The sequence below is a fragment of the Hemibagrus wyckioides genome, linkage group LG29 (genome assembly GCF_019097595.1).
Source record: "Hemibagrus wyckioides isolate EC202008001 linkage group LG29, SWU_Hwy_1.0, whole genome shotgun sequence".
In the NCBI taxonomy this organism is placed as follows: Eukaryota; Metazoa; Chordata; class Actinopteri; order Siluriformes; family Bagridae; genus Hemibagrus; species Hemibagrus wyckioides.
The window spans coordinates 2,027,337-2,037,336 of NC_080738.1; the positions used below are offsets into that span (position 1 = coordinate 2,027,337).

General features: G+C 46.2%; 1 protein-coding gene across 10 annotated transcripts in view; it reads right to left on the reverse strand.

The window, feature by feature from the left end:
- Positions 1-10,000, reverse strand: part of pcm1 (pericentriolar material 1) — a 30,217-nt gene that overhangs the window by 6,533 nt on the left and 13,684 nt on the right. For 4 of the 10 annotated variants that reach the window (XM_058385082.1, XM_058385085.1, XM_058385084.1 and 1 more), the window contains 25 exons: positions 9,860-10,000; positions 9,623-9,749; positions 9,339-9,536; positions 9,087-9,250; positions 8,726-8,976; positions 8,521-8,639; positions 8,237-8,366; positions 7,965-8,123; positions 7,035-7,171; positions 6,641-6,844; positions 6,323-6,536; positions 6,053-6,198; positions 5,775-5,938; positions 5,416-5,584; positions 5,075-5,325; positions 4,791-4,973; positions 4,518-4,577; positions 3,240-3,412; positions 3,036-3,134; positions 2,748-2,880; positions 1,855-2,079; positions 1,625-1,713; positions 1,358-1,492; positions 1,058-1,243; positions 20-76 (listed from right to left, as the gene is read on the reverse strand). The exon at positions 9,860-10,000 is cut by the window's right edge and continues 109 nt beyond it. In XM_058385082.1, coding sequence (XP_058241065.1) covers positions 20-76; positions 1,058-1,243; positions 1,358-1,492; positions 1,625-1,713; positions 1,855-2,079; positions 2,748-2,880; positions 3,036-3,134; positions 3,240-3,412; positions 4,518-4,577; positions 4,791-4,973; positions 5,075-5,325; positions 5,416-5,584; positions 5,775-5,938; positions 6,053-6,198; positions 6,323-6,536; positions 6,641-6,844; positions 7,035-7,171; positions 7,965-8,123; positions 8,237-8,366; positions 8,521-8,639; positions 8,726-8,976; positions 9,087-9,250; positions 9,339-9,536; positions 9,623-9,749; positions 9,860-10,000 — 3,914 coding nt within the window. The remainder of the gene's footprint in view (positions 1-19; positions 77-1,057; positions 1,244-1,357; positions 1,493-1,624; positions 1,714-1,854; positions 2,080-2,747; positions 2,881-3,035; positions 3,135-3,239; positions 3,413-4,517; positions 4,578-4,790; positions 4,974-5,074; positions 5,326-5,415; positions 5,585-5,774; positions 5,939-6,052; positions 6,199-6,322; positions 6,537-6,640; positions 6,845-7,034; positions 7,172-7,964; positions 8,124-8,236; positions 8,367-8,520; positions 8,640-8,725; positions 8,977-9,086; positions 9,251-9,338; positions 9,537-9,622; positions 9,750-9,859) is intronic. The other 6 variants (XM_058385090.1, XM_058385088.1, XM_058385087.1 and 3 more) reach the window with 6 other exon arrangements.

The window sequence follows — 10,000 nt, forward strand, 5'->3', positions numbered from 1 at the left end:
GCATTCAGAGCTGACTCACTTTATCCTCATCAAAATAAGAAGGTGAGAAAGTCTTTTCTCCTTCAGACTTCTTTCCCTATTGGATAAACAACAAACCAGGTTTAATTAGATCATAAAATATATTTAGACAAACTACCACAAACTACCACAATTAAGGATAATCAACTAGAAAACAGTAGCTGACCCCTTAGTTCCAGTGAAAGGAACTCTTAATGCTTCAGCTTCATACCAAGACATTTTGGACAATTTCATGCTCTTTGTGGGAACAGTTTGGGGATGACCCCTTCCTGTTCCAACATGACTGCACACCAGTGACCAAAGCAAGGTCCATAAAGACATGGATGAGTGAGTTTGGTGTGGAGGAACTTGACTGGCCTGCACAGAGTCCTGACCTCAACCCCATAGAACACCTTTGGGATGAATTAGAGCGGAGACTGTGAGCCAGACCAAAACTGGGACGTCTGTCTTTACATGCACATGAATGTAATATGGAGTTGTCCCGCCCTTTACAGCTATAACAGCTTCAACTCTCCACAAGGTTTAGGAGTGTGTTTATGGGAATTTTTGACCGTTCCTCTAGAAGCACATTTGTGAGGTCAGGCACTGATGTAGGATGAGAAGGTCTGGCTCACAGTCTCCACTCTAATTCATCCCAAAGGTGTTCTATGGGGTTGAGGTCAGGACTCTGTGCAGGCCAGTCAAGTTCCTCCACACCAAACTCACTCATCCATGTCTTTATGGACCTTGCTTTGGTCACTGGTGTGCAGTCATGTTGGAACAGGAAGGGGTCATCCCCAAACTGTTCCCACAAAGAGCATGAAATTGTCCAAAATGTCTTGGTATGAAGCTGAAGCATTAAGAGTTCCTTTCACTGGAACTAAGGGGCCGAGCCCAACCCCTGAAAAACAACACCTGAACTCAATGAGGTGGAGGAGTGTCCCAATACTTTTGGCACTATAGTGCATCTTCTAATTTTATATTAATTTATAGATATGTAACATTTGTTCTGATACATAAATGTATAGACTCTCAAACATGCCACACACATCTACTATACCTCAGTGGAGGGTGCGTGCTTAGTGGGCGTGGTCGGTGTCTGTCTCTTGGCACGGTGAGTGTTCTGGTCAAGGTCTTGCATGAGTCTGAAGAAGGCAAGTTCATTAAAGAGGATCTCTGAGATGTCCACCAGCAGATCCTCACCACAGTCCTGCAGCGTCCGGCCGACAAACTTACTCAGGGACTCCTGTACACGTGCGTGCACACACACACACACAAACAAACATGACAACCATGAAGATGCAGTAACTTCTTACCTTCTGTTTACACATGAAATCAGAACAGAATAGTGTGTGTGTACCTGTAGGATTCCCCCGAGTTGCTTGTGGAAGAAGCGCATGAACTCTCGGCTGTCATCGTTTTGCTGAGTCAACGTCAGGACCATCCGCCTAACCAACGTCAGGAGATGTGGAGAACACACCTCACCCATGTGTTCCTGTATTGCACACACACACACACACTTTAGTGTTCATGTTCTTACATTTAGTGAGCATTATCTGTAAGCAACTTGTACTAATTGTGTTAAACCCCAAGTCGTGTTAAATTCTCTACAGGAAGTGTATCTAACCTTCAGGAAGGGGATGACTTCTGTCATGATGGCTTTGATCTGTCTGTCCAACTGCTGTGTGTCAATCTGAGGGCAACGTATGTCCTGACCTACACACACACACACACACACACAATTATCAAGCAAATAATCTGGCTGTAAAAACTCCATCTGATGTCGGATTTAAATCACAGAGATTCCCCAAGCCCTGTGTGATGAGGGTGGGATTAAGTGCAGAAATGCTGCAGTACCTTGGACAGCAGCTGGATCACCCCCAGTAGCAGCAGCAGCAGTAGCAGCAGGGGTAACAGGCGAGAACTCAGGATTAGAGACAGGGGGCGCTGTAGATACAGAAGCAGGGGCAGCAGAAGCAGGAGGAGGTGGAGGAGGAGGAGGAAGAAACCCAGCCTTTAGTTTCATACGCTCAAACTCCCGCATTCTCACCAGAGCTTTATCTAAATGAATCACTGTGTTACCTACACAGAGTGAGACAAAAAGAGAGAGAGAGAGAGAGAGAGAGAGAGAGAGAGAAGATAAAAAGAAAAGAGGGAAAGGAGAGAAAAGGATAGAAAGAAGAGAGAGAAATAAAAAAAAAAAGAACAGTGTAATTTTGGGGTGGAGAGAGAGAAAGACAGATGAGAGAAATAGACAGACAGACAGACAGACAGACAGACAGACAGACAGAGAGAGAGAGAGAGAGAGAGAGAGAGAGATGGGGATTAAAAGGAATGAACAAAAAGAAAGAAAGAGAAAACAAGAAGAGACAGAGCATAATAAAGAGAAGTGTGAAAGGATGTTGGTGAAAGAGAAAACAGAAAAAGAAGAAAGAGGAGGGGAAAAATGTCATTAAAAACAAAAAACAAATAAAAGCATTTAATTGAGGAGCCACAAATCCAGCTCTGTATTTCCCAGGAAGGAGAATGGAGTAAGACACAATGAGGTGAGGGATAAAGCCAAGCAGCAACAAACCCAAACCACCAGCCATATCTCTCTTACACACACACACCTACCTGATTCAACATCAACGACTCATGACTACTGTCACTTCTGATGTTTTTATCAATGGGTTTTTAATTATTTTTAATGATTAAATAAAATCTGGTAGATTAATGTTATTAGTTATTCAGAGCTGCAGTGTGTTTACCCAGGTCATCGCTGGCGAATGGCTCCAGGTTTGAGGACGTGGACAACAAGCTCTCACTGTCCACTGAATCTCCCTCCACAGCTCTCTTTCTTCGAGAGCTGATCTTCATCCTCACGTCTTTCTCAGATACGTCCTGAATGACATCACACACAGGGTTTCAAATAAACTCATCTTACTGAAGTAGACACACCTACTGACTGCACAGAGATCGTGATATGAGTGGTGGAGAAGCTCTCACTTAAAGTATTTGTGTGTGTGTGTGTGTGTGTGTGTGTGAGAGAGACTCACGTTGTCAGTAGTGGCCAGACTCTCGCTGGGAGTGAGTTCAGACTGTGACCCCGCCTCCTCAGCGACACTCTTTTCAGTCAGGTGCCTGGTTACAATATCCTAAAGAACAAAAAGTTAAAAGATATTACACACACATTCTCAGATAATGTTCTAAACAGGAACCACCTCACTCCCTCACACACACACACACACACACACACTGACCTGCAGTGAGTAGAGTGCCCTCTGGCGAAGGTAGTCGGTGTTGAGAAGCTGCAGCTCATGGAAGAGCTCAATGAGGAAGTGTGGACGAGACTCGTTCTGAGAGATCAGAGTGGCCACTTCTGAATAGATCGTCTCCCTCAGAGCCTCGAACAGAGAGAAGTCACTGCTGCCGTCTGCACGCGCACACACACAGTCAACCATATAATGTTGAAAGAAGTTTGGAAAAGGAATTGAACCAAGATAATTCTTCTATATGAGTCAGTCAGTCTCAGTGAAGGAGGCGTGGCCTATTCGCCCTTTAGTCTCACTGAAGGAGGCATGGCCTATTCGCCCTTTAGTCTCACCGAAGGAGGCGTGGCCTATTCGCCCTTTAGTCTCACCGAAGGAGGCGTGGCCTATTCGCCCTTTAGTCTCACCGAAGGAGGCGTGGCCTATTCGCCCTTTAGTCTCACTGAAGGAGGCGTGGCCTATTCGCCCTTTAGTCTCACTGAAGGAGGCGTGGCCTATTCGCCCTTTAGTCTCACTGAAGGAGGCGTGGCCTATTCGCCCTTTAGTCTCACTGAAGGAGGCGTGGCCTATTCGCCCTTTAGTCTCACTGAAGGAGGCGTGGCCTATTCGCCCTTTAGTCTCACTGAAGGAGGCATGGCCTATTCGCCCTTTAGTCTCACTGAAGGAGGCATGGCCTATTCGCCCTTTAGTCTCACTGAAGGAGGCATGGCCTATTCGCCCTTCAGTCTCAGTGAGAGTCATGGCCTATTTGCCCTTCAGTCTCAGTGAGAGTCATGGCCTATTTGTCTTTCAGTCTCAGTGAAGAAGGCGTGGCCTATTAAGCCCTTTAGTCTCACTGAAGGAGGCGTGGCCTATTCGCCCTTTAGTCTCACTGAAGGAGGCATGGCCTATTTGCCCTTCAGTCTCAGTGAGAGTCATGGCCTATTTGCCCTTCAGTCTCAGTGAGAGTCATGGCCTATTTGCCCTTCAGTCTCAGTGAGAGTCATGGCCTATTTGCCCTTCAGTCTCAGTGAGAGTCATGGCCTATTTGTCTTTCAGTCTCAGTGAAGAAGGCGTGGCCTATTTCCTTTTCAGTCTCAGTGAAGGAGGCGTGGCCTATTTCCCCTTCAGTCCCAGTGGCCTTATACTCAAAACTTTTACACAGCACAGAATTTCAGTATGTTGTTACAGCATTAAGATGTGAAGTGTGTTGTGATGATGTTTAGTGCATGTAAAGTGCCATATTGTGTTAAAAAATGAGCTGACTGCAGAAAGCGGGGTTTAGTTTACCTGGAGCTTCGGTGCATGCAATTTGGTTAGAGAGAAAGGGGGTTCTCCATGCATACGCTGCTGTGAGACAAATTAAAACCAAAATAAAGCACACACACAAACACACACAATGGAACAAGGTGGAGAAAAATTAAAACTGACTCTGGATGAATAACACAATGATACAGGACAGTGTAGTTAATACTGTGATTTAAATCTCAGACGCTGGTCAGTTTCTCCTTGTGGTGTGTACAAAAACAGCTGAATAGAATAATATGGAGTGTGTAGATGGACCTGAGGAGAGTTCATTGTGCTTTTTGGTCTTGCTGTCTAGTTTCTCCTGGGTAAGCTTGTCCAGGAGGCTCTGGTTTGGATCCCGTGGTCTTGGCTGAGCCGAGCGCTCCCGTTCTCGCTCCCTGCCCTTTTCACGCTCATGATTGAGCTCTGAGGCACTCGAAACACTGTCACTGTCCAAACCTGTTAAGGAGGATAAATAAAGTATTCAAGTACAAAACATATTCATGTTCAACATTTATATTTTGGTCATTCTGAGAAGCAGTGTTTTATTTGCTCCTTACCTGTGTTTTTGTGGTTCTTGCCCCTCCAACGCCGGTTCTTTGGTGTTTTGTCTCTGGATGCGAGGCTGGCCTGAGCCGAGGCTTTGCGTCCAGGTCTGAAGCTCTTGGTGACAGTGGAGGGGTCGACACGGTCAGGCACGCTGCTCAAGGAATCATGGGATTCCAGCCTCCCTTGCTCACTGCCTCGCTTGTCACATGACCTGTTCAAGGTGGAGTTCAGCAAGCTGGAGTTTTTAGAGTCATCTAGAGAGCTGAGAAAGAAGAGTGACAGAGAGAAAAAAATGTGTGGTTAGAAGAGATCTCGGTGAGTAAATAAGACATTTTAAAAGCACTGAAAGTACCGTGTGTGAGCGTTATTAAGGGGCGTCCTCTGCAGCGGAGGCGGGAAGCTCATGTACTCAGTTTTTAGGGACATGTTGTGGTCAGGCTGTTGATCCGGGCTGGCCTGAGTTCCTGAAGCCTGCTGAATCTCTGAACCCACAGACGGGAACATGGGAGAGAGATTAAAGCCTAAAAGAATACAAAATAAATATAATAAAAATGTCACTGACTGAATAAGTCCTGATGCTCAATCTAAACAAAATTAACTAGCTTTAAATCACACACACTCATGCGTTTGTGTTGTCATGATCTTCACTAATTTTTCTATCCACAATAATAAGCAAAGGATACAGTCTGAGTGCTTGTGTGTGTCACTGACCAGTAGCGAGAGGGGAAAAGTTGTTTGTACCGAGCGTGCTGATGGGAGGGAAGGGCAGGAATGGCGAGGGAGAGACGGAATCCTGTGCAATGTTCTGATGCTGCTGTTGACCTGGGGAGGGCTGCTGTTGCTGTTGAAGGAGGTCATTGAGAGTTTGCCTCAACCTGAATAAGATAATCAGGCATCAGTCACACTGAAGGAGGCGTGGCCTTTTGCTCCACTGATAAAGGTGTGGACTGTGTGCTATGTTGTGGATGTGTGTGTGTGTGTGTTCATACCTACTGATGTTGTTCTGTTGCCAGGCAAGTTGTGTGTAACAGTGGTTGAGCTGGTGCATAATGAGGGGCACCTGTGGTGAGCCCAGGTTATTGGGCAGCGTGTTATACGGTGTGGTCAGTACTGACTGCAGCATGCATGAAAGAGTCTACACACACACAAAGAGAAAAAGAAAATTTTTAAAGGGAAAAAAAAACCAACAAAAAAATGAATGCAAATCACATGAACGTGTGTGTGTGTGTGTGTGTGTGTGTGAGAGAGAGAGAGAGTACCTGCTGGTCCTGCAGCAGCATCTGACACATAGCTGTGCTGAAGTCCAGCTGTCTCTGCATCTGTGTGGTCTGCTCCTGCCAGTGTGTGTGAGTCTGTGTAGCGCTCTCGGAGGCTGACAGGTCAGCAGCCCAGCGCAGGTTTTCCTGCCTCTTTGCCCCCCTGGGGTTGGGACGAGGCCGAGATCTGGTGCAGCGTGGAGATGAACCCTTTACACTATTAGTGAAGAGAGAGAGTCTCATGATGTAACAAATACACAAAACACAACACTCTCTAAAGTGTGTGTTTGTCTGTGTGTGTGTATATACAGACATACACACCTGTCCCTGTTCTTGCCACCACTGCTGGGCTTCCTGTTAGCGTACGAGTGTGGTTCATCAGTGGAGCTTGACTCTGTTCCCTCTTCCTCATCCTCATCTTCGTCTTCTTGTGCTGCAAGCTCAGATGGGTAATCTTCATCATCATCATCATCATCATCATCACCGAGTGGACACTGTGTAGAGCCGCCCCATGTTGCCATGGTTCTGACAAACATCCACAAATTACTAATGAGTCAATTATAAAACAAATAAGAAGTGTCACAAGTTTACACACAGCTGGATGGGGTGGAACATAAAAATAAAACCTCAGGACTGAAACATGACGTGTAGTACGTGTGTACCTGTTTACCCCCCAAGTGGAGTTGTGTGTGCGTGTGTGTATGAGTGTGTGTACCGGTCATCTTGGGTGAAGGTGTGAGCAGGGTGTGCATCACTCCTCCTCTGCTGCTCGGCCATCAGACTTTCCAGATGTTTCCGTCTCTGCCTCAGTTCCTCACGCAGGACCTGGTGTCTGCGCATCTCTGACCACAACTGAGAGACATACAGGGAAAAAAAAAAAGAACACATCAGTGACCGTAGTTGCTTCATCTCAGACTTCAAGGTCAAATCACACTGGTCACTCAGAACATAAACAGTAAACAAATTCTGTAAACACTCAACTTCAAATTTATTATACTGTGTTTACACACCAATCAGCCATAACATTATGACCACCTGTCTAATATTGTGTTGGTCCCCCATTTTGCTGCCCTGACCCGTCCTGCTCTGTGTATTCTGACCCCTTTCTATCAGAACCAGCATTAACTTCTTCAGCAGTTTGATCAACAGTAGCTCGTCTGTTGGATCGGATCAGACGGGTCAGCCTTCTCTCCCCACGTGCATCAATGAGCCTTGACCGCCCATGACCCTGTCACCGGTTCACCACTGTTCTTTCCTTGGACCACTTTTGATAGATACTGACCACTGCAGACCGCGAACACCCCACAAGAGCTGCAGTTTTGGAGATGCTCTGATCCAGTGGTCTAGCCATCACAATTTAGCACTTTTGGTCAAACTCGCTCAAATCCTTACACTTGTCCATTTTTCCTGCTTGAAACATCAACTTTGAGGACAAAATGTTCACTTGCTGCCTAATATATCCCACCCACTAACAGGTGCCATGATGAGGAGATACTCAGTCTTATTCACTTCACCTGGCACTGGTCATAATGTTATGCCTTATCGGTGTACATGTGCTTTGCATCAATAAACATACAGACACATTGGCTTGTTAAAGCTCACTGACTCTACTTTTCTTTCTTAGTACAGTGAAAAGTAAAGACACCTCGTTGTCCGTAACGGTAACAGGCGCAGGCTCGGTGGTGTGTTTGAGCACGGTGGTGTTACTCTTGGCTGATGTGGACGGGACAACAGCTGGAGTGGAAGCTGCAGCAGGAATCTTCTTTATCATCATCACGCCACTCGCGGCACTCGACACAGATGACTGGACAGAAAGAAGCACGACCATCAGCCCAGGAGACGGAAAAGAGATCATCCTGGGATGAGCCTGATGTTTTATGGGCACAACAAAACTTGGAAGGTAAGGAGTAACATTACCTGTAGATCGGGACACGCCCACTGCAGGTCCTGGATTTTGCCTTGGATTTCCATTAGTCTCTGTCTCTCCTCATGAAGCTGCTTCAGCTCCTGCTGCTGCTGCCTCAGCTTCTCCTCATACAGCTTCTCCCTGACACACACAAAGCATGATTTAATATGTACATGTGATTAGGAGACAGTTTTTGTACGTTAATAAATGTACATGTAAATATATTTTGCCAAATTAAAATATTTATATATATATATATATAAAAATGTATACATTTTCCACCCATCACACACACCTGGCCATGTCAGAGAGTGCGAGTTCTCTCTTAGCCCTCGGTGCAGTTGCTCTGGTGTTGTTGGGCTGCTGTTGCAATCCTTCGTCCTCATTGGCTGCCGTGGTGTCCGTGTCATCACTCTGCACATACAACGCGTACAGTTTAAACAATTTATCCTAATTTTTAACCCCTGGTTTTCATTACAACCCAAAAACCTGTTACAGACCTGCACCATGGCAACGAGATCACGGAGCTGCTGCAGCTTCTGCTTGGCCGTTTGGAGACGATGAACTTTCTGAGCAAACTCTGCATCATCTGCGATGCTGCTCCGGCGACTGGACCCTGAAGCAGAGCTCTCTCTTCGTCCTCGCCTTGCTCTTTCCTCCTCCTCGACACCATCGTCGTCGTCCTCGTCATCTTCGTCTCCGTTCCCGTGCTTAGCACCGTTGTAGGAGCCGTCTCGGTTATACTGGCACTCTGAACATGAGTGAGATGGTTTGGTAAGAATAACAACAAACTTTAACAGTGTTGAATTACAGAGAGGAAGACGGATGAACAGGCAGATGGACGGTGAATGTGAAGCTGACCTATAACAGAGGGCACGTTGAGGCTACGCAGGTTAGCAGCTGAGCGGTTGTTGACCTCACACTGCGAGTTTAGCCGAGTGACTCTGTTGTTAGAGCTGCTGCAGGCGTTCGTCAGTGTGTTCATGTCCATCCAGTTAGATGTGGACTGAGGCTGAGCAGGGTTTCTAACACACACATTTTCTTTGATAAGAATATAAACACATAATCTGGAGTGATTTATTTTTCTCAGCAGTTCATTAATACGATGTGTACCTGATATTAGTGATGGGTTCTCGGTTCTCCTGTTCCGAATCGAACATGGCTTCAAAGAGCGACCCGTCTTCGGTCTCATCCTCCTCGTCTTCGTTCACATTCTCGTTCACCGTGTCCACCATCATGTCAGATGTCTGCTCGTAGTACTGCACCAGCTCTCTCAGCTCGTTCAGACGCTTGTGAACCTCCTTCAACTTCCTGCAGCGGAGACAGAGACAGAATGATTAGATAGACGGTTGATGTACAAATACTAACATATACAAACGATGCTGTTCTTTCAGTACCTCAGTTTTTCAGCTGGATTTCCTCCATCATCAAAAGGTGAAGAATCTTGTCTGGCTACAGACACACCGTTCCCGTCTCTCCCCGATGCAGCTGGACGCTCAGAAACACGCTGAGATGCACCACGGCCTGGAATCACACACACGTTACAAGACGGATATTAAACAAAATGTCTCTACTTGTTACTGTATTGTTCTGCAGGTTATAATCGTTAGTGTATCTTAGAGATAATTACGTACAGGAGCTGTTGTTTAGTGTCTGGTCTCGGAGTGAATGAAGCTCCTGCAGGATTTTGTCCATCGTCTGCTTCTTGTCCTGGAGCTCCTGTAGTTTGGTGAGTTTGGCGCTAGCAGAGGAGGCAGAGACGGCAGCAGCATCGG